The sequence below is a fragment of the Perna viridis genome, chromosome 5, assembly GCF_037379345.1.
Source record: "Perna viridis isolate PV_CMFRI_1.1 ecotype Kerala chromosome 5, ASM3737934v1, whole genome shotgun sequence".
Lineage (NCBI taxonomy): Eukaryota > Metazoa > Mollusca > Bivalvia > Mytilida > Mytilidae > Perna > Perna viridis.
In genome coordinates, this window is record NC_142449.1 from 48,482,544 (window position 1) to 48,508,155 (window position 25,612).

The following is a 25,612-nucleotide window of genomic DNA, read 5'->3' on the forward strand; positions in this document are numbered from 1 at the left end:
AGACAGATAATTATAATGCACCTGTAAACTTGATAACTGTTAAGTTGGTGTATTATTGGAATGTATGAATCTTTAGCACTATAGCAGGTATAAATTTTAATATTTTACCTGTATATTCAGGGAAACAAATTGTCAACGATGATTTCTTTATCTTTTCCTCAAAGAGATCTTTCTTGTTAAGAAACAATATAATAGATGTGTCTGTGAACCACTTGTTGTTACAGATAGAATCAAACAGTTTTAGGCTTTCTTGCATTCGATTCTGAAAAAGAAGTACAAGCACTAGTCAATATGCTTTGTTAGATAATACCTGTACTCTAACAAAAGAAGAAGAAAAGACCATCATCTTTAGATGGTAGGAAAGATGTCAAGAAAAAAATGTCATAGTTACAGTCTCATATCAAACGTATGGCTATTTACTGATTTCCAATATCTTTTAAAAGTTAATGCATCTTTCTTGATTTAACCAATTTTCTAGCTTTCAACTGCATAAAGGCAAAAATAAGGAGATTATCTACACATTTATGGCTTTCAGAGACATTGTTTCAAAATTGCCATGGTTTGGTACAAAAGGTAATACACAAATTTATGAAATGAAATATTCAGTTTACTATAAACAGAGAAGATGTGACCTTTTATAGTTTTTATCGATGAGCAAATTATGAAAAATATATAAATTACTTAACAATTAATTATTAAAAAAACAACAAAAAATAAATATTTCTCCTTTAAATTGTATAAATTTTATTAAGACCAAACATAATTGTTTGAAGAAAAAAAAAAGATAAATTAACAAAGAAAGAAATGGAAAATCAGAAGGTGTCTTCTCACTTAGCCAACATTTTGTATTTCAGGTACCTACAGGTAATTAAATTCATGTAGGCTAGGTGAGACTTTGCAATTGTTTTTACTGCAATTATTTAATTGATTGGGGCCTCTTCCATGGGGACTATAATAATTATTCAAGGTAAATGTGTCAATTTGTTGAGGTTTTTTTATAATATGCAGGGGTTTGATAGAAAAAAGTAATAAATATATATATATTTATATTTATTTATTTCAGAAATAATAATTGATCAAATCACAATTTCAAGCAATAACACATAACAACATATTTTTATATTAAAGCAATGGTATTTTTTTTATAATCAGCACTATATTCATATAAAAAAAAATTGTCTGCATGTTATTACATTTAATTTATTACATTTAAAAAATATGTTCATACAGGAGCACTACAAGTACAATGTGAAATTGTTTATTCAGTCTAAGTGAACCAAGTGAGAAGCACTATCTGCAAATTCCATTAATGTTATTTCTCCACGTTGAAATCTTTCTTTGAGAATTTGAAGTCGGTGTTCCATTTGTCTGTATTTTTTTTTAGAGGCACGCTGCTTACCACCTGATCTGATCTGAATAATCTTCGCCTCATTTGATGCCTGTATGCTGTGAAACAATTTGATGGCTAGGAAAATATTGGGGTGTGCATGATGACAAAGTTTGTTGACTTTACTGTGCCAGCCCTCAACATTGTTGGTAGTTCTTGGACCATTATTGTCGTAGTGGTTCCATGATGCGAGCGGCTGTCCTTCGACCCACTTTTCAGTAATATAGTCTGTGAACTGTGTCACAGCATCACTGTTGTCGGTATTGTCTTCCAAAGCTTGGAACCACACACCCTCAACTTGTGGAATAGGAACTAAGGGTAACACAGCTGCACATCGGACTAGTTGCTTTATATTGTCATTTTCTTTGTATTGTACAGCTAACCCACAGTTCTGAGTTTTCCGCCAAACACATTGCGCATAGTGAAAGAAACATCCTTTCAAACTCACATTGGGAAATACTGTTGTAATGGCATTTCTAGAGGCGGTCTCAAAGTCCATAAGTACGCATTCCGGTGCAAAATTCAAATTCCTGACTACAAACACTAACATTCGCTGATGTTGGTTGTTGGTGTTGTCTATTAGAAGAAAGCGATCCCCGGCTGGTGTGTTTTTGATGTTTTCATCGAGGTCTATATCAGCCTGAGTTTTTGGTAGCTTTGGTAGCACCTTAGAACGGCTTCTGTAGAGTGCAGCTTTACAACTTTCAAACGTCGGAATTTTCTCTATCATCTCATTGACATCATCGTCAAACTCATTATTACGAAGACTACCAAGCTCCTCATCAAAAATGGAAGGTATTGGTGACACCTCTTCCCTGCAACGCTTTTTTACTTTATTAATAAAGGCTGCTGCTGCTAAACCAATGTTATCTGAGTCATGGTTGTGGTTGTTGTTTATGGTAACAGGAACATTGTCAGAGTAGCAGGACAATGACGTAATGATATCAATTAATAATAATTATTCTCAATTAAGAATAGCAGTCATTTCATTTTATTAAATTTTATTTACAGAATTTAAAAATTAAACTTATATTTTTTTATTTTTATATTTGAAATATATATATTTATATATATTTTTTTAAAGATAATTAAAAACTGTTTTGTGTTATTTTATAAATACTTTTAAAAATATATCATTAATATTTTTTTTTTATTTTACCCAACATAAATGTAGCCCTTTGGGTGGCCTCAATAAAACAGTTATAAAAACAATATTTCTAAATGTTATTTTAACACCCCAATTACCTATGTTGGCCAGATGAGACTATCAATTTTCAAAATGTTGGCTAAGTGAGAATGAACCAATCAGAAAAGTGAGAATATTTTTGGCTTGAGATTGTACTAGTGTTTTGTACAGTCATATGTAGTGCTTGCTTTGCAATGCTGTAAATTGTAGTAGATTTTTGTGTACTGCTAATTAAATTAATCACAGATAAACAGGGTTTCTTTAATCATTGGTTTTCAACTTCTGTGGTTTGTCAAAAATTCATCTACTTGTGGATTTCATATGAGCAAAACAGTTTTTGATGAAAATTTAATTTCTCATTGCAAACATCTAAGAAAGTGTCTACGGATGACCCAGACAATGAGTGGCACATCCCAAATTTTGTTTTAAATTTCAGAATCCACAAACTTGTGCTTTCCCCTAAACCACGAAAATTGATACCCACGAATATAAGTACTTTCACAGTACTTAAATGGTGAGAAAGAAATAATTAAGATAAAAAGCACTAGAAACTTTCAAATTAAGGGAAATATCTCAACGATCTGTTCATAGTTTAGTTGAATTGATATGAATTGAATTTTATAAACTTTGAACATTTATTCTGAGTCATCCACTTTCTTTCAATACAAAAAAAATCCTTGTATTTTCTGATACATTCCACTGGAACAAAAAAAATTGATGGGATAAAGTTTACTAAGTCCCATCCATATCAAAAGTTACTATCTGGACAGTCTCCTAACTACATAAAACATCTAAATAGCTGATTTTAATTAATTTTCTGGTCATTTGCAAAATTTTTGCAGTCATCAGCTTCACATATTTGTTTAACAGACAGTATTTATACATACCGTAGTTTCATCCTCATGTAGAACTTGATCATATTCACTCATTGCTACACAGAATATAATGGCTGTAACATCCTCAAAACAATGAATCCATTTCTTTCTTTCAGATCTTTGACCACCTACATCAAACAGTCTGGAAAAGAAAAGATAATAAAATCAAAATATCATATTATTGGTTTAAATTTTAATTACCATGGAAATTGTTAACTGTACTTCAAGACATTTCATTCTATATGCTTCAAACATTTAACCACCTTAGAGCATTTTTGATACTGATTTGTCAGGATTTAAATATATTGCTATGTACAAACCATGTTCCCTTTGTATCAAATGAATTTTAAATTAAGTCCATAAGTGGACCCAGACCCCTCTTTATGCTCTGAAAGTGTAGTTTATTAATAAGGAGTAACAAGAAATCACTAGAGCAGTCCCTTCTTTTAGTAATGTCTGGATCTGCCATTGAAGTCCAATAGTCCTTTTGATCACAAAATATTAAAAAAAGTAATTTTAGGTGTTCAAATTTAATTTCCAGAGTGGAAGGTCCAGGAAGTTTCAAAGGCAAAAAAAGTGTCCTATATAAAGTGTCAATGAAAAGGATTGTTTGGCCCATGTGGAAATTAAATTCAATGATATGGCTCATCTATACAAAGCTTATGTCAAAATATCAAGTGGCTGTGACAAGCAGTTGCAGAGAAACTGTAATGAAAAAAATGTGACTGACAGACAGACCAACAAAGGGTAAAACAGTATGGATTATGGAATTTATAAATTGTGACTAGTTTATGAAGGTTTGAAATTTTTGTTCCCTATGCTCCAATTATATTTTCTCTGATCCTACACTACTTGACCTCAGTTGACCCCTGTGTAAATGAAGGTACATCATTCATCAATATCCAATTCCTTGCCTAATTTTTAAAAATATATTTTAAGCAGGATATTTTCTGCATTGTTTCCCCTGACAAAAATCTAGCTATGCACCTGATGACATGTAATGAACTGAAGAAGAAACCTATATATATTCTTATTAAAATTTATTTTATATCAAAAAGAAGACTGATAATATATCTGCACCTTCCTCACCCTCATCTGTAAGCACATAAATATCTTCAAAATAAGTACAAAAATTAATATACTATGGTCACAGATGTGTACTTCATAATTACATGTACCTAGAATCTGTGACAGCATGTGATACTGGAAAAAATGGCTTATTTCAACAAGCCAAAGTTTGTACCATATGAATATTTGTCAAATTTCTCCCTAGTATGAAGTGCACATCTTAAATATGCTTAGAAACACTGTGGAAAGTTTGAATGACTGTGGTTCCATGTGCTTATAGCTATAGAGTACATAAAGTAGGTACCCCGTAAGCATGTTAGAGGGATGGACAGATGGAGTCAAGCTGCAACTAGACCTGGCATCGAATTCACAAAATGTCATAACTGTGAAATTGATCGTAAATTATGACATCACAATGCTATTTCCTGTTATGATGTCATTACTTACGATCAACTTAACTCTTATGACTTTTTGTGAATTCGACACCAGCTTCACCCTATTTTCACAGTTGGTGAAGCAGGTAAAAATCATAGTCATGACTAATGATAATTTGTCTTTGTGTAAATTTGACCTCTGAACCTGTATAATAATTATTTCCCTACATAAAGACATGATAAAATGTTATTTTTAGAAATTGCTTTGTCTTTTTATTCTGCATCTGTTACAGTAAATTTACAAAGTGATAATTATATTATATAAAACTTGGCTCAGGAAAAATATCTCATATCTGTAAAAAAATATGTTTGTAACACATGGAATAGACATAAAATAAAATCTGCCTTTGTTTTTCAAATATGAAAGAAATGTACAATGACAATGCACATTTGTGAAAATAAAGTTCTTAGTCATAAATAAATACTTGGTAACAGTATAAAACATATTTTTACGAGGTTGAATAATGTAACTGATGTTTACAAGAAGGTATTTCATGCATTTTTAGTAGGGAAAGTCCCTAGATTGGATGACACTATTGTACTTAAGTATCAGTCCCTGTAAGAATTAGAAAACCCACCATTTTGAAAAGTATAATTTGACTATTTGCACCAACAAAATCAAGTAAATAGGAAAAAAATTTCCATATCAGTTTGGAAAATTGAGTTATTATTTCTTTAAAAGCCACTGAAAATGAACATTTCAAGGGCAAATAACTATGTCAAAATTCTCATTATTCTAACATTCTACTGAAATATTTCTGAACAAATCCAGCGATGCAGAGATCAAACACTGGCCTTTTCATACTGAGAAGTCATACTGAAATGAAATTATATTGTCAGATTGGTGGGTTTCTGACATGTATGTTTCTGATTTTTCCCATTTTGTCTGATTTTTACAAATACTTCTATTAAAACTAAGGGCTCTAAAAAGTAGGATTTGCTCACCTTAAAAATTAGAAATGTGTATCTGGCTGTTAGAATGATTTATTCATTGGATAAATTTAGTACAATCTATACAAGACATCCATTGGATAAATTTAGTACTATCTATACAAGACACCCAGTTGATAAATATTTATTCAGCAGGAAAAAGTTTTGGAAAGCTTGGCCTAAGTGGCCATATTATTTGATGAAGCAGAATAAAAGAAAATTATTTTATGCAAAATTCATTGATAATCAGTCAAGCATGAAGCTTTAGCTAACTTTAGAAGTTTACAAAATGATGGCAAAGGTTCACTTAGATCTGTTATTGTCCAGGTGAGCTAAAATGATGGCAAAGGTTCACTTAGATCTGTTATTGTCCAGGTGAGCTAAAATGATGGCAAAGGTTCACTTAGATCTGTTATTGTCCAGGTGAGCTAAAATGATGGCAAAGGTTCATTTAGATCTTTATTGTCCAGGTGAGCTAAAATAGCTCTTGTTGCCCAACCAGAATTTTCCATCTTATATTTCAGTTTCATATTGAATTTCAAGAGTCACACGTAAAAAGCCTAAATCATCAGTTAAAAAAATTCTAATTTTAAAGCTTGCTAGTTGATCAAGATTATATAAATAAAGATACAATATCTCTGACGCACAGAAATGTTACTTCCTTAAAGTACTAAGTACTCAACCCACAAACATTAAACAAACATTGTACTAGTTCTTTTTTATTTCCTCGATGAGACGAGCAGATTGTTATTTTTTTTTAAATCAATACATTTTACGACTGTTTTCTCAGTTCTGTAAATGTATTAATTTGACATGGTTTTTGTGAAAATATTTGCACATATCAATTTTTGCAGTTAAACATGTTTTTTTTTTATCATGTACAAAAAAATTCATGGATACTATATTTTTCATGGTTTTTTAAAATCACATGTAATGACATCACTTACTTGAAATTTAAATTCTTAAAAGAAAAGTGAACTTCCACTATTCCAGTTGTCTTTACTCTTGTTCTTAAAATATCCTGCTCTGTAGGCATATAATCTTTACCACCTAAACGATCTAAGTCATCTAAAAAGCTGAAATAGAAAACAGCAAAATATGTTATGTCATAAATTTATAAATACATGTACAATGAAATATGTCTAAAGCAAACCCTTTACAGACTTTGTATGGTTATTAAAACTAATCAAGGGAACCAAGATTCTAGTGAAAATCAAAAATATGTCATCCAGAGACAAAGACCAGACATGGAAAACAGACAAACACAAAAAAGAACATAAAATAACCAAAATAATACATACAAAGTAAAAAAAATGAAAATGAGCAACTTGGACTAAAAATGGAGCATGGACTAGGTGCAACGGTTGGGTAAGCGCCAGATACCCCCATCAAGCTGCTAACTGGGATGTGTGCCCCAGGTGGTTGAATGGGGTACCCCTGGTGTGTTACATGCTGGGGTTGTCAGGCTATAATACGGAAAACCTGACCGCAAACCACAGTGGTGCACCGTGTTGGGAAAGATGCCAAGTTCCTTGCACGTTAAAGAACCCTGCTGTGGTATTCGATAGGAGTAGGAACCTTTGCGCTCCGCCACAGGAGGCTAAATTGCCCGACCTTACCCATCCCCCCTTTTTCCAGTGGCAATCAAAATTTGTCGACCCTATTGTCCTTGTGTCCCATCCTTTTTTTTTAATTTCATGTTCATTTTATCATCCATTTCATGTTTATCGTCTGAATATAGCTGCAATATTGCTGCTCGGACGTTAAACCCCAACAAACAAACAAACAAAAAAACCCACCAAGCTGCTAATAAAAAGAAAGGTGTTTGGATTACCCAGGTTGAATCAATTAAATATTTTAAAAAGTATCTGGTTTAACAAGCTTCAATATTATTCAGGATTCAAGTTTCACTGCAATTCAAAATATATGAATATATGTATATGAATGCTTCACTCTCTCTACAGTAACATGTATAAAAACAGAATGTTCACTATTCATTTCATTGTTAAATCTAACAAATCCAACTCCTTGAGAATTTAAATGACTTTCATTATTAAAAAATCTGTAAATTTAAATAAACTTAGGATTTTTTTTAACATCTACAACTTCAAAAGCAATTAATGCCTATACAGCATACAAATACTATTTTAAGATATTTCATTAATGATTTTTGATTTATCAGTGTTTGAATTATTAAACAATGGTCAGTTGGCACTAATATCTGAACTTATGAGAAGCATCTAATTTTAAACAACAATGGTAATATTGCACTTAAAACAACTTTGAACAAAGAATGGAGTTACCACCCTTCACATAATTTTGAGCAAGAAAGGATTTATCCAATGTAACACAATTCTTAATAATAATGGAGTTATCCTCCTTGACACATTGTACCAATTTGACCAATCTAAGTAAAAAGTAAAGGATGTGGTGAAATGCAAAAAAATGCACCAGTGCATATTTACTAAAATCTAAACAGAGGTCATCATAAGGTCTTCAACAAGTGTAAACACACTTTAGAAAGCTCTGAAAGGCCACTTTAAGAGGTTCTCAGCCCACACCCCCTTTGATAGGTGTTTCAAAAAACATTGCTAATGTCATATAAAACAAAAAATCTGCAAGCGATAGCTCACTTATGATATCCCTGCTTTAAATCACAATATAAGGAAAATAAACAAAGTCCTCAGTAAACAGGAAGTTGTTGATGAATTTTTCCCACCATATACCTTCAAGTACAATGTATTAAAAGTTCAACCCCCTGTGATAAGTAGTTGCTGAGAAAACTGTGCCAGAAAATTGTTACAGATGGAATTACCAAAAAGGGTAAAACCATCCTCTCCTTAGGAGAGGGGCGGGAGGGGTATTAAAATACAAAACAAAAGAGCAGCTTCCTTCATTCCATTTACAAAAAAAACTCCTTCATTTTAATAATAGAGGCAATCAGAATGAGAACCAATTAAAACATGTTGATTAGCATTGTCTGGAAAGATTATCCAATAAGTTTGACCAGTAGACAGGGGCAGGAAGTAAGAATGAGGGGGGTTGGTCCCAGGAACTTGGGGAGCAGGCACTTGGAGTAGTCATGAGATGGGTATTGTATATATCAGAGGAAAGTAAGGATGGAGTAAAGTGGAAATGATACCTATCTCCTTTCCAGTCCACTCACAAGCTTGTTTGTCATTTCCAACCTAGTCAGCTGAATTAGTTTTGTTCGTGTAATTTGAAACAACAAAATAATTGTTATATGCAGATTTCTGCAAAAGCTTAAGTCATCTCCTGCTTAAATTTAAATTAACTGACATTTCCACAATAATTAAAAGTCATTACACACACAAACACACACACACTCACTCATGAGATTATAGGAGATTGACTAGAAATACTTAAATAATCATATGCACTTTGGCACAGCATATCTGCTTTAAAAGCAGCTTGAACTTTGATATTTATAGACTAATGATTAACTTCTGTTTGAAGCAGTGCATATTTATAGTAGAGAAAAATGACTCATTTCTGAGAATGTGTATTTATTCACTACATCTAACTTTGCTTAAGAGTAAACCAGTTGTAGAAGCAATTACTTTATCAATATTTATATTCTATTGACTTCAACAAACCCAATACTGTTTTTTAATGTTTAGCTTTCTTGTGGGTGGACAGACAAAACATTATAATTATGAGTTTTGTAAAGATAAGGTCACTCCCTTAGAGCCAGCAGTGATAGTATAGCTTAAAACATGCAAGAAATTCTGGTGGTATGTATCTCTACATTACTGTAAAATATTGCTGACGATGCATTTATTGAGCACTACAGTCAGTCACAGGTTTATTCTCCCTAAATCAATAAGTTTCCTTGATGAGTCTATAGACTGCATTTTCAGAGTTGATTTTATGGCTAAATGCAAAATAACTTCATGTTTTAAAATAGGAATGTATAATGGATGTAAATACATGGTATAGCTGATTATTGGTCATATGACTACCATTTCTATGAAAGAGAAGTTAACAGTAAGCTGCATCCTGATTTTCGTATTTAGAATACAGGGAACTCTCAGACTAAAGATACCTCAATAAACAAATATTTCACAAAAATGGTCCATGGAAAACACTGTCAAAACAGTCTAACCCTTTATGGACCAAAGGTTTTGTTTGTTCAAGAGAAGTATTTTATTTATACAAGTTCAAAACACATTGACACTGATAATGGACTTTATAACAAGTGTTGCTTGACAACTGGGTGAATGTAAAATCATCACTTTTTTTTTGAAATTTCAGGATTCTTGAAATAAGAGGACTGGTTTACATAAGTTTCTCATTTATCAATGATTTGCTTTAGACAGTTTTCAATGTACTACCCTTGGTGCAAGTCCAAGCACTAACAGTGTCTGGTGTTTGAAACTCAGTCAAGAGGCTGCAGACAGTCCTCTCCTAAATTTCAAGAATCCTGCAATTTCAGGAAAAAATTGATGATTTTACATTCATCCGGTTGTCAAGCAACACTTGTTTTGAATACTGTCTGAGAATTTCAAAAGGCCTATCTGCAGCAGTGGGTAAGAGAGGACTACAGTTGTGTGGAGCTTGTACCTAATAATACCTTGGCTTTCTTGTTACTTACTATTTAGCTGAATCATTCAATTGGTATTCATTGGATCTTCCGAAGCATTCTTGTACACCAGTGTCAGCCCACAGTCTTTTCATGGCAGCTAGTAGCTCCTCAGAAAATGGTTCAGTGTCTTCCATACGTGCTATCACATCTAAAACTAACTTTGCATCAGACTGAAAAAGAAAAAAAATGTTTCAAAATCAAAGATAATATACAATCACACTTGAGTTAAATGCTACATCATAGTTACAGCGATTAAAATGCATATTAAAGGGAGATTTAAACTTTCTATTTTTCCATAGGTTTACGAATCTATGTCAGGTAGAAAGTTTAAATCTCCTTGTCAATTGTCCAGTGTACTACCCAAGGCAGTTCATCGGGTGATTGTCATTTAATCATGGAAAGACCAACCGTATCCCATGAACATCATCACTGTACTTACTGTAATGGAAAGAACAACCATTCCCCATGAACATCATCACTGTACTCACTGTAATAGTTTGTCAAAGGGTCTTATTAACTGGTACAAATCATGCAATGAATACCTTACCTTCCTACATGACTTCTACTGAGGTCCCTTCATGGAGGTTCCATCAATCCCAGAAAACAATAGCAAAATAAAGAATAAATATTTCAAGAACCCTTTGAACTTCAAATTGTGAGTAAGAACAAATCCTTCCAAAAGTCTATGGATGCCTTACTTTGATTTAAATTTAAGAGATGGCAAACTCTTAAAAAATGAATTTAATGAAAATCAGGGAGTCTCATTATTCTAACTCCACTAAAGTGATAATAATGTTAGAAAAAAGACCAGCATTAAAACAACACTGACAAGAGAGACAATGGTTTTTAAGTGATTTTCTGATAACTAGACCAATACTTTAGAGTATGATTATCCAGGATAGTATCTGGTTACTGAAGAATATCATTTCTGATTACAATAACAAATATTTATGAATAAATGATTATACTTGAAAAAAAAATGTGATTACTTGGTTACTAGACCATCCTTCTCCTTGAGAGACCTAATAACAAGGAAAATGGAATCAAAATCTAAATATGAAGAAATAATAGAAGGCAGCTTCAGGTCTTTAGAAGGGGAAGTGCACTTGACAATCTTGAACTTTCTATGCTATCCAAGGCATTTTAAATATCTAAGAAAGGTGAATTACATTAACACTCCAAACATAAAACTAACCATACACACACTGATTTATTACATGTATACTATCAAGTCACTTAATTTAAATTAGGCTTCATCATTAAACAAATCTACATAACTATGAAAACAACAGTCCAAATAATCCAAACACATGCAAACATTCACCTGAATAACTCTCACATAAAACCAGCAATTTATCACCTTTTGTAATTATCATTCACATTTCGCATGTAACTAGATTTCTTTTTAATATAAATAGACTAAAAATGAATGAATAATCTCTGGTTATTTTCTGGACAAAACTAATCATATTTATAGCAATTATACAAACCATTATTGAGAAATGTATATACAAACTTGTTCACCTGATTTTGATTTTTTTCTCAATGTGTAGTGGTTGCCATGGTAACTAAGTTGTCAATTTTCCCAACAGTCAATAGTGACATTGATTTTATGATATCGACAGAATAGTTCCAAAGTGTTTGGTTAACTTGGATCAGTTTAAAATTTTCCCATTAAAATTACTTCAATAACTCATAATTTTATATACTTTATTGAATTTCATGTTTAATCTTTGTCAAAAACTTCAATAATGTTTATAATGAGGTTTTGTTCAATAATTTCATCCAGCAGTAATTAGACAATCTGCCATGTGATTGATACCCACACTTAACAAAACTTTTGACTGATTTGGATTCTTTTACTCTCTAAAGTACAGGTTGGTTTGGTATAAACATATATCAAGCCAGACTTCCTTATAATGTTTATGAATCTTCAAAACATCAAAAGCTTAAAATCTATTTTTAGCAACAATCAATGGGCCAACTTGAATACAAAGCACTATTCACTGGTAAAATCTTTTTATCAAAGTTTTATTATAGACAGCTGCTATTACCAATACAATTCTTGAAACAATAAATGTAATACTTTTATCATCTCTTGTTAGAATTTCAATGTATGGCCTGATACCTGTTCACCATCCCACATTTAGGGGGAGACTCCCACAAAATCAATAAAATATTTAGAATTTCCCACATAAAAAACATAAGATTTGTGGGCGGTTTTTGGTTAATGACTATATTTTCTGTGCAAAAATACTATATAATTGAATTTTTAACCCCCAAAAATTTCTTTTATATAAAAATATCCCACATTAACGGCTCATTCCTGTCATCATCTGAAAAAATAAAATTGTCACATATTTTTTTAGAATTTAACTATGAATTAATAAAGTCTAGGAATGAAATGGTTGTAGAGTCTCTTCCTATCTGCACCAACCATAGCATAAAGAGGAAAAGTATTTCCTGTTCATAAGAAATAAATTTTTTCTTTAGCCATATATATTACTCTACATCCAGACCTTTTTAGACTATATTTCAAGGGGAAAATTGGCAAAATAAGAAAATTAATGTGTAAGTGAATTTGAATAACACATTAAGTCAGCAAAACATATATAACCCCCCCTACTTTTATTGTGCAAGGCAAGTAATCAAGAATTCTTCTGGAGTACATTTAGCCTTGTTCTGTTTGGCAACATTATCCTCCACTCCCCTTTCTAATTTCAAATCCTGAATCCCTCCCTGAATACATTATGATGCAGACAAATTTGTAAATGAATTAAAAGTGAAAAATGTCCACTCAGCAATTTACAACTGAATGTAAGTGCCTGATACATTCATTTAATATACATGGACACTAAAAACATCTAAACACTTAAGAAGTTTAACATTATAACTTAAACCCTTATGTATACTTCCTGCTCTGAAAACTGAAATAGCTGACATTGATCCAAGTTGATAAAAATTAAGCACAAATTTTTCATTTCATAGTTAATCAAATGCTATAATCAAGAAATAAAAAAAAACTTCTCCTTTAATCTAAAATTTAAACATACTTTAGTATTTTATAGTAGGTTTTTTGTTTTTGCTTTTCAGTTTTGGCATAAATATTGTTATCTCCCTTTAAAATGTCTGACCTGGTTTAATCCTCTTAACATCAGTTAAGTTGACCAGTATATTCTTAAGTCTGGCAAATCTAACTATGTGTCTCTTGTAACATTCAAAATAAGCATAGATGAATCTTTTGATTTGTGTAAATCTTGGTTGTATTTTTTCTAATCTTAACATGTATGCAGAACTCTGAAATGAGTGAAGGGGCAATAATATGAATAATGCATTATTTTGATGCAAAAAAAATGAGTCATTGATCCATGCCTCCCTACCATTTCGGGTAATTTTTGTGTGTATTTTAAGGGCCAATGGCCCACGGCCCCTTCTAAAAGTGATACGGGGGAACCATAACGCCAGTAAGTTTACAAGACACACAGTTTTATATCTCATTGTGCTTTCAAAGTAAAATACACGTATATAGGACAGTAATATAAATCTCCTTATTGTTAATCCAGAGGAAATATAGGACAGTCCATATGATCGTCTAATTAATATAACAAGAACAGGTATGGTGAATATGTCAGAGACAACAACCCCACCTGGATGAAAATGTCAGCCAAGGCCACCCATTAGGCCAATGAATGACGAGAAAACCCTCACACTACAGAGCAGGCTGCAGCTGGCCCAAAAACATCATCATACACAGGTACAGCGTAAGAGTTGCCCGTATATACTCAAGTAACATAAAAACAAATAAAGGTGAAAACAAAACAAGACATACACATGATGATACAGATAGCCAGAAAATCCTGATTTAGGAAAGGTGCAAAAAAAATGTGGCAGGGTTAAAGTACTTTGGCATGATCACAACCCTCCCCCTTTAAATCTGGCCACTGTGGAAAAAAATATTACACAATTAAACACAACTAAAAATCAGTTCATAAAGGTGGTAAGTCCCTTGTAATAATGGAAATAAAGTAACTTAATATAAATTACACACATGTACAAACTAAGGTCTACTAGCAGTTAACTGACATGTCAGCTCCAGACCAGATAAACCTACAAAAAATTTTATCTCCATTATATGTAAAATCAATCCCAATTCTTCCATGCTGTGTATTTACATCTCAGTATATTTTATCATACATTGTTAATAAACTTAAGTACAAAGATAGGTATTAACGAAAAACCGAAGGTAAATTCAGCCTCTGTAAATAGTCATTACCGGCTAATTAGTCTAAGGGCCTAGTTTTAATGAATAGGTATTTCATCTCATTAGGACAAAATTTAAAATTCTAAACAAAAAATAGGATAATTGGTCTAGCTATAAATTATTTAAGTCTCGTGAATCTTCTGTTTTGTACCTACTGTTTGTAACCATGGATCTGGAGGAACTGTAGTCCTGGAAGGAGTCACTTTTTTATTTGTTTGTTTTTAGATTTCAGAATGAAATGATTAAATACTATCAAGATTAGTTACTTTTTAATATGTTTCCCCTATAACTGGGCTGTAACTTGAATTTCAGGACATATATTACAAGCCTGATTTTACTGGTCATGGCAGTATAACTTCTGGCTTTACTTGGACTATTTAAAATCTTGTGGCATGGATGCTTAAACAAATATTGCGTAAGTAATGGGTGAAAGTCTATATAAAAAAGTAATGAACTTCATCCTATTAAATATTTTACAACACTTGGAAAATAATCTCTAAGTATACGACAAAGGCATGAATGAGTGAAAATGTCAAAAACTCAAGTGTTCAGCCTAAACATTTTTTTTTCAACGAACATGAATGTATACTTTAAATATTTAACTCCTGAAATTTTACATGGTAGGTTCATGCTTGTCTGAGTATAAAAACTCATTCCAAAAATAAGTCTCTTTTTTGTTGCATCATAATTAGGACAAATAACCACACAATGCAAACACACTTTTTTTAGGACCATGTTTCGAGGTCCAGACCAGGATCCAGAATCTCCATTCACTGTTAGTATTGTTAAAAAAAATCTTTCATTTAAAAAATATTGTTACAAAGGGCAAAGAAATAGTGTGTTTCCAGCTGCTGCTATACAACAGAAAAAAGTTCTGAAAAAATCTGAAATACATATTTTTTTTTGTTTCAGGGTTTTAGCCTGTTTCTATTGTTATAAAATTTCCCTTGTATTGTATATTGCAGAATAAACAGAGAATTTTTCAGGGGTTCTTTCTATGTAAACATATTTTACCAGAGCTTGCATCAGAAGAAATGAACAAAATTTTTGTATAATGTTTTCAGTATGCTTGAAAAATGGTGTGTTTGGTTAATATTAAAGCCCAAAAGAATATCAATAATGTCAAATTTCTTTGTTGGTTGTCTATTAACATAAAAAATAAACCTATCATGTACATGTAGTAAGGGCAAATAAAAAAATATCAGTGGTTCTTACCTCAGAGAAAAACAGGGTTGGTAAGTAGGGATTTGTTTTTTCTGTTCACACTGCAAGTTGTAGTAATTTTTCAATAATTAACACTGCCTTTAACCTCAATATGAACCAAAGTTCTGTGTTTCAAAATCTTAATCCTCCTGTTACCATGGTGACTGAACCTAGTAACGGTAGAGATAGCTCTGAGCCTTTAAAATTCGGAAGTGAATAGAAAACTGCAGTTGGTCAGTTTTTATCATTATTACTTTATTTTTTCATTTGGCAAAAGAATTCGGCAGTAAAAGCTAAAGTTGGTTGGACAAGAGACCAGAACCATACATATTTTCTTTATTTGGCCTTATTTTTTGCTTTTCATTGAAACAGATCACCAAAATGAAGCAAAAAAAAAAAAGAAGTTTAAGGTACAACATATCAAAAGTACTTGATCATTACCAATATCATATAGATGTGCAGGAAATTTCATCATATTTAAACAATAATGTGACCTCTCAAAAGTAAAGTCCATGAAAAATTAAATTTGAATTGGCAAGAAAGCAATAAGTGAATTCTGAACCAAAAATATTCTTACAAGTCATTTCACAATTAATACTTTATGATCCGAAATATATTAATCACATTTTTTTTTTAAATAAAAGCAGCTTTTCAGTGATATAGTTCCTGAAGTTAAACCCCCAGTCTTGGCTAAGTTTGTAGGTCTAACAGCCAGAACTGGAAATATTGCATTTGAACCAGAAGTCCTGTATTGTTTCAAAACTTTGACTAATTTGCTTGCAAGGTCCAATAAAATCAAATTCAGACCAGTAAGTCATATCACTTTTCTAGTCCAAATGTTAAGTATTGTCTTTCAGAACTTGACAAAGACTGGGAGTCGAATATTGCCCACTGCCAATACTCCTGAGTCACTACCTACCATGTGATCACATATCAATAAATAACTCTAGACAAGATTTGCTGTATTGAATAAGGAGGGCAATATGATCTATAGCAAACTGTGTCTAAAGTCTATTGTAAAGCAAAAATTAGTATGTCTGTTTCCTGCTATCTTACCAATCCTATTTTTTTTTGCCTACCCTAATCATTTTTTGGCCATTTTGGGTTAAGCACTGTTAAAAGTCTAGATTGTTTCTCAATCAACTCAATGTAAAATGTTTTTGAAAGAAAATAATTTCCCTTTCTATCTATCCTATTTTTTCTTGCTGGTAGCAGGAAACAAGAATATTATCTTTTTTTGCCTAAGAAGGGCTGTATCCATAAAGCATCATGACAGCAGACCTATAGTCAGGACTTATTTCACAACTGTCAATAATTGAATACTTTTAGGTTAACCTGAATTTTGAAGTATGAAGAAATTGAGTGGGTGGTTTGGCTTCCCAAAAGTACAAGATTAAGCTGATCCAAAGTTGCAAAGACAAAACAATAATGCTCTTCTGTAGCATAGTTCTAAAGTGAAATTATGATGTTATGAAAGCTTTATACTTGGAAGTTACCTAATTTTTTTAACCAGGTAACAATAACAATGCATAGAGATTACGCAAAGGCCAAATATAGGAAATAATTTGTTAATAACATTTCTCCACAGTTGGTTCTGTTTGCTCATGCCCAACTTGATGCAAAAATAAGTAATTTTTTTCCTATATAAATTTTTATTACTACTAGTAAATGTTTACAAGGCTTTTGAAACTTGCATCAGAGAATTGATTGGTATGGAATAGATATCTAATCAATGTGCTCCATGACTCATTGAGTATTGTTCTCCAGAATTTCAATAATCCAAAGGATTGAACTTCCTCAAATAAAAGGCAAAGTACAGTTGAAATGAAATTGATATTTCTTTTTTCATCTTTTTTTTTTGGCATAACCAATGTAATTTTTTTAATATAGAAATCCATGCAAAAATTTCAAATGTCAAAGTCCTGCACACAGCCATATTTTTCCTTAAAATTTTAGAAAACAAAAGTTTGAACAGCTACCATTTACATGTACTTACAAAACTAAGAAATTTCTTAGTTATAAACTGAACTTAAAACCGATTGAGTTAAACAAGCATGATTGGGGTCTAACACAAGTACCTTAATCCCACTGAAGATTTGGGACTTCATATAATGTACATTAGTATTGAAACATGTCAAAATGGAAAAAATGGAAATCTTCATCAGGTTTGTAGAAGAGATGCATTTTTTTTACAAATCTGTAATGATTACAATGGAATTGATTAAAATTAATCTTTAAAAGATCCAAAATTTAAAAGAAGAAGACATGAAAGAGATTGCAATTTTAAAATACTGAAAATCTTGATCTATAAGGGATGCTACTATATTTGTCAAGTATTGTGTGAATAAACATAAAACTGTTTTTGGTATAGATAGGTATTTGGTTTATTTATAAATCAGTAAAGACAGCTTTCACTGTAAAAATGAAAGTATCAATACCAAGAATATAAGCCTTACCCTTCAGTACTTATGGGGCCCCTTCAATACAACTACTGACTGCATATTCATACATTCATTTCAGACTGAGTCAAAGCAACAAATTATTCCCCCTTTTTTCACGTAAATGAACTATTGGCGATTGTTGTAACAAAGCCATGATCAATTTGTAAAAGTAATCTTGTAATGAACTCAAACTACGCCCCTGAAAGTCCTATAAAATGTCTACATGTCATGCCAGACATAAAAAAACCGATGCAGTATATCGAACCACATATTCAACCAATATTGGAAATTCCAGACTGTATATGATAAAACCCAATAATCCTCAGAGCCTCCCTCCTGAAACATAAAACGCCTCTCAAAACAGAGCCATTTCAGATTCAAAGATGGTTTTAGAAGTTGTAGTGCATCAATATTGGAAGACTTCACCCTGCACACAGCTACAGAGAATCAGTTATTGATTATCCCTCAGAAGACACACATATAAAACTACTTGTTGTAATAAACACAGTACTGTATTGATTTCTCAAATAGCTAAAAATAGATTCCAGAGTTGAGGCGTGTTGGCTCAATACAAATAGATGTTGCTGCTATACTTTGAAAAAGAGACAATTTAAGTCAATAACCAGTTACCCACAATCTTTTTTTAAAGTAGTAGGTGCAAACTTTTCAGATTTGAAAAGTGAAAATCAGGATTTTATGCAAATTTTTTTTTGAAATCAAAATTGCCAAAGTCTGTACACCCATCCTTGAATTGAACGGTTGCAACAGTAATGATGTAGTTAAGAATCTTAAAAATGGATAAAAGGAAGAATAGCTCCCTTCTCTAAGCCAAATAATACAGGGTACATCTTCAAGCATAGTTAAGTACTGGAAAACATCAAAGTCAAGTATTAACCATATATTTAAGCCTCTTTTTCAACTTAAAACTATAGATGGAGTGAGTAGGAGCGTTTTCTCATTAAGCACTAAAAATAAATCACCAAAAATCTAGACTATCTCTTTGATTTTGACTTTTTTCTGGAATTTGTGCTGTATTATCTAACATCAAACAGTGTCTTTGTACTTGGTATTATTTATACAATGCTTCAGTTTCATTGGATTGTCTAGAGAACTGCATGCTTTGTTAAAAAAGAAAATTAAGGGGGGATGAGCAGGGAGATCATACAATGAGAATTTTTAAAATTCTGCTAAAATATATTCTGATAGTACTTGTATTAAAAATGTTCTTGAAAAATTTTATCAATTTATTTGCATACGACTTTATAACATGTTATTTCAACTTTAGTTTCGGATGAATTTTATGTTGTTCTTGGTTCAACCTAACTACAAAGTTGTGTAACAAGACATTTTTTTGTAGAAGGAGAAATGCCCTCGTTATGGGATCTTCCAAAATCTGATGAAAGTAAGGGTCTTTCTTGATGTGTTTTATACAATGGATTTTCCGAAAAAAGCTGAATTTGACATCAGGACAGACGAAGGTGTATGCATCAACATTATAATCTTGCATGAATGCTGTATATGGCCCTGCATCAGGTGAGCATAATTCACATCTCAAAATTATACCTTTGCTGAAGAGGTTAGAATCCTAGACCTCACTTCAACCGCCATGTGACAAACCAATTCTGTTAAAAAATTGATGGTTTTAGCCAAGTCAATTAATTAGCTATTTATATACCACTATGTACTACAAGTTAGGTAGTTGAATATTAAGTGTTCTATGGCAAGCCAAAGCGGACAAAAATCAATATTTTGTAATATTAGAAAATGAATTTTTAATATTACAAAATCATTTTTTTAATATTAGAAAAGATTTTTTAATATTAAAAATTCATTTTGTAATACTAAAAATTCATTTTGCAATATTAAAAATTCATTTTCTAATATTATAAATTCCTGATTTAGTAATATTATAAAATATCACACATTTTGTAATATTAGAAAATGAATTTGTAATATTAGAAAATCAGTCACATTTTTTAATAATACAAAATTATTTTCTAATATTAAAAAATCGCAACTGAATACGACAAATCCATTTTCTAATATTCAAAAATAGATTTTTAATATAAGAAATTCAATTGAATTTTTAATATTAAAAAAGTGTTTTGTGACATAAGAAATCTAATTTGTAATATTAGAAAATGAATTTGTAATATTAAAAAATCGTTTTTTAATATTAGTAAATGCTCATTTTTGCCCACTTTAGCTTGCCATAGTGTTCCCATAGCCCAAATGATGGCCACTAGGGACTGGATTGTGTTACTGTATACAACTGGCTTATACTGTTTGTTATCTTCACTTGTGAAACCACCCTCATGGCCATCCTTCCACAGCCCTACTTCCAGTTTCATTAAATGCCACAGATTTTACCTTGCCTGCTATCACTGATCAAATAAGAAAACTGGACAGTCAATCTGCTACAAACGGTTGACTTTAAGGAAAATCACACTTTTGAAGTTTGTGCAATTTGTCTAGTTACAAGAAAGTATGATTTAGGGTCACCCAAGAATCATGTAGTTAATGTATTAGGCAAAAAGTTGCCCAAATTTTCAACAAATTAAAACTTTACATAACGTCACAATTATGATAAAATACAGATCACTTTTGTATTTAGGACTGGCGTTGATTTCACAAAAAGTCGTAAGTGCAAAACTGATCATAAGTATTAAATGACATCACAACCTAAAATATTATTGTGACGTCATATTTAACAATCAATTTCACACTTACGACTTTTTGTGAAATCTATGTCTGGAATAGATATATAAACCAGGACTTTATTTGCTACAATGTTATTTTTGTTTGCAGTAAGTGCTGTAATGCAAAAGTCAGCTATTGTGAATATTTTTTTCAAAGAACATTATAGTACAATTTAGGGAAAGATCATGAATTTAAAATTGTGTGAAAGTAGATTGATCAAAAAAACCACAGAGAAAAAAACATGAAAATTTCCCAGCTTACAGTATTGAAATTAGTTATCATGTCAAGTCATCTGAATTCCATTGGAAGGTATTTATTATCATTTATTTTTACCACAGATCACCACAGAACCAGACAATGTTTTTTTTTCCTAACCCCCTTTACTTCTATTTATGGTTCTTTAACTACTAATGGGATTTACTAGATACATTTATATGAGATGATGAAAGAGGTGGAATTCTCACTATCTGCATGATTCTTAAGTAGACCCATAGTTTAGCAACCTTGTCCTACATGTAAGTCTTACCTCTCTATCATTTTCTCCAAATGGAATATTAAGTGTTCCCATAGCCCTAATGATGGCCACTAGGGACTGGATTGTGTTACTGTATACAACTGGCTTATACTGTTTGTTATCTTCACTTGTGAAACCACCCTCATGGATAATTCTGAAAAAAATGGCATAACTCACACTAAAAACATAATATCTTTTTAAGGGGATCACAGCAACAAGACCTCAATGTAGGAGCTGCACACCTGAAAATGCACCACCCAAGTCTGATGATTCATAAATAGATTAATACTAGAACCCCACCTTAGAAGACTTCAAAGGTCAATGTTGAATTACTACTTAATATAACAGCAATCATTCAACATTGTAATTTCAAACCATTTATATCAAATTCAAATCTTCAGATTAAATGTAGAGGTTAAATATTGGTTTGCAGAGACTGGCTGGTAGTTTACCAGAAATTGTCAATTCAACCAGACGAAATAGTATGCATCATAATCCCTCTAGGTTTCTGGTAAAGATTCAGTATACTAGTCCACTGCAACAATTAAAGCCAGAGGCAATTACAAGGGTGTATCCAGGATTCAAGTAAGGGCGGTATAAATAGAATTGAGGCAGAGGAAAGAAGGCTAGAATATTTTGGAAAAATTTTTTTAGAAAATCATAAACCTGTAATTAAAATTTAACAACACGTCTATGGTAAAATTAAGATTTAATGCACAAAAAACCCTCAATTTCTTTCAGCTTTCTATATATAATGAAAACTGCTTTGGTCAGTTTTTATTTTACTATTCATTGAAAAGATAACAAAGAAAATGTAACTAATTAATCATGGTCACAGATCGGGGGAGTAATCGGAAACAATCTTTGTGCCTCGACAATGGGATACTTTGTTACACGTAATTCAATATTGACTCCACATTTCCGAATCACAACACCTATGTTGTAATGCACAGTCCTGAACATATAAATGTCATTTCTGGGTCCTCCAATGGGTATTATTCTCTCGTTTAATCCACTCCATGCACTTCGTACGAGGACCGGAAATTCCAATACTAACTATAAATCGTACACGGTTCTAATTCCGTATCAATCACTTTTATTTTTTTAAAAAGAAAAGATAAGAAAACGAATAAGACTAGATATCAAAACAACTATGTTTGTCATTTGAACCAAGAAATCATAGAGGATTATTAAAGTTTTATTCCGTGTTTTTTTTTTATCGAAGTTAATTAGCGTCCTCAAAATAGGAAATCTAGTTTATTTGGATTTTATGACCTCTTAAGGCGCTGATGAAATTACACTATTTAAGTTCCATCTTTATTAGAAACCAGGGAAAATATTATGAAATCTTAAAATAGGACTATATTGCTAAGTTTAGAAGATGTAAAATTAGCTATCGCCAAAGCTGTTTATAGATATCTTTATCAAGAAGATAATAGATTGGGTGAAATATAATACAAAAAGAAATTAAACGAATTATGCAACACTGAAATAGAATTCTTAAAAAAAAATAATTGAAAAGAATAGCACACCAAAATGTGCATTGAGTATAATATAGATTGTGCTCATGATACTTATATGCTTTCAATTCGGAACTAAATGATGTAGTTCAGGGAAGATATAGGTGCCAATTCAGAGATAATCGAAAGTTAATTGGATCCAGAAAGAGAGGGCCCTAGCTATTATCACTCACTTTTTAACAAAAGAGGAAGTTCTTATTGTTGAACCCATGTGAATGCAAAGAAAATATAATTATATTAGCTATTCTATATTGCAGCCATTGTTACTCAAGTGGCGGGTCAAGGGGCTCGATCCACCTTTTGTTGAGAAACTCCGTCAATTTCGTACAAAATTGGACAAAAATGAGAAAATAGTAGTCTGAAACATCTTTTTTCAAAATATCTGCATCAGTCCGTGCATTCTCTACCATTCTAGAAAAAAAATCCAACAAGTTGCCCATATTGCCTCCGTATGTATCCTCCTGGTCGATATATGTACCAAATAAATGGAACAAAGCATATTTTAAATCTGTATAAAATGGTTCATAAAAGTTTCCTAAATACTATTGCATACTTTTTCTGCAAACTTTAAATATTATCCATAACTGTCCAATGAGTATAATTCCAGATCCATCATCAGAATGCGAAGTGGGGTTAACGAAGAATTACACAACAGAGCCAACTGCGATTCAGGCACTGGTCCAGAAACTGTAGATGGGGATTCTTGGGTATTATTTGCAATTTTTTTCTCAATCCCCAATAAATTAACAAAACATTTCAATCAGGAGAAGAGGGGGTCCAATTTTAGAAAATTTCTCGATAAAATGCGATATCTAGCCATTTTACATCTATTCACCACCAAAAAAATATCTGTCAAAAATCAAGATTTTTCGGTTGTAAATCAGATACTAGTTTTCTTAAAGGCGTACCTATGGCAATTGTTCAATAACAAGGTTGATAGTAATACACCATTTGTCGTGAAACTAACGAGTGAATAGACAGCTGAGGACAATCACGTGCACGAACATAACATACCTAGTCTCGTGCAGGATTACATAATCATCATATAGTATTCAATTTGGAACCGAAGGGAATGGCAAGGCTTTAAGCCATGCTAAGTGGTATATGTTGATGTCCTCTCTCTTTTAATAATGACAGCATGCAGGACTTTTCTGAATCTTAAACGGCAAATTGAGTAATTTTTGTCTTCTTGGTAGGTCTCTGCTTGTTTGTGCATAGTGTCTAAGGCATGGACGAAGCTTGTGGAAAGATACGTTGTTCTAATACATAAAACTGTTCATTATGTCTAAATATGATAAGTGTTTATTTTTCGCCGGCAAAACATGTGTACAATCGAGTTGTTTTCCAGAAGCTATAATATTCTGCTTATTAAACAAATACCCATTGAACCAAGGTTTTTTTTGTTTGTTATTTAAAGCAAACAACTATCGACCATAAACTGGTGTTTTTGTCATTAACATGACTATTAATGAAGACTATGTCATCAACAATCACGATGTAATCACGTCACATTCACATGAATCAGAAGTCCGACTTCATCTTGGTGCAAAATCATCAAGAAATTCAGCATCAAAGCAAAAACTAAATTGATTTACTTTGGAACTCAATACGAAGCTTGCTTCCGATCTCACTTTTTGCTCCTTTGCTCATTTGACTTGGAAGTTATCTGTTGTTTAGGAAAAATCAACCGATCGATTTCAGGCCACTTAAAGGAAATGCACAGTTATTCAATATACATTTTATTCCGTATCTCATCGAAGTTCTGAAATGGCACCAGACATCCGAGTTCCATTGTTAAATGGTAGATATTTGAACGTTCAGTTAATTGGGCGAATAACTTTGCATACGTCTTTGTCCCTAATTCCCGAATTTTGTACCATAAAATGGTGTCAAACAAACGGAATTCCGACGACTAAGGAGTAGAAATTAATACAAATTTTGGATGCTATCTCTAAAGCATCAAATGTACAATATGATTTGTCTAAATCATTCTATTGTGTAGGGGTATATTAACAGTGGTGGGCCCTGGAAGTCCCGGGGTAGATCCTCCCATTCTGTTAAAAAATCATTTGGGGCAAAAATGAGAAATCTTAATCTGAGACTCCGCATTTTTCCCCTGAAATCCCCCTTTCCAACTTTCCAAAATCTCTGGATCCCGGCTAGTAAATTGGATTGCAGGAACATTAGAAGTCTCAGAGTATGATTTGTTTACAAGGTCTTATACAGTTTATGAAAGACTCGATGGTATTGCACAAGCGATACTCTATTTTTATCATAATCAAATGTTAAATAAATAAAGGCTTTTTCTTTGAATATGATCTTGAAGTTCTTGAAAAGTTTGGTCAACTTCAGCGCGTAAACAGGAAGTGTATATTAGAAATTGTAATGTAAAGTCCCTGACAATAAAAAACCAAAAAAAAAAAAAAAAGGATTTTCCTTATTTCAAAGACATTCAATTCTTGAGATCAAGTAATCACCATATCTAAA

At 32.0% G+C, this 25,612-nt stretch overlaps 1 protein-coding gene across 1 annotated transcript in view; it reads right to left on the reverse strand.

Moving 5' to 3' along the window:
- The window catches only part of LOC148618048 (guanine nucleotide-binding protein G(o) subunit alpha), a 36,352-nt gene that overhangs the window by 5,684 nt on the left and 5,056 nt on the right, over positions 1-25,612 (reverse strand). Inside the window, exons 3-7 of the mRNA XM_088585890.1 lie at positions 21,618-21,759; positions 10,496-10,656; positions 6,828-6,956; positions 3,461-3,590; positions 109-262 (exon numbers count right to left, since the gene is read on the reverse strand). Coding sequence (XP_088442016.1) covers positions 109-262; positions 3,461-3,590; positions 6,828-6,956; positions 10,496-10,656; positions 21,618-21,759 — 716 coding nt within the window. The remainder of the gene's footprint in view (positions 1-108; positions 263-3,460; positions 3,591-6,827; positions 6,957-10,495; positions 10,657-21,617; positions 21,760-25,612) is intronic.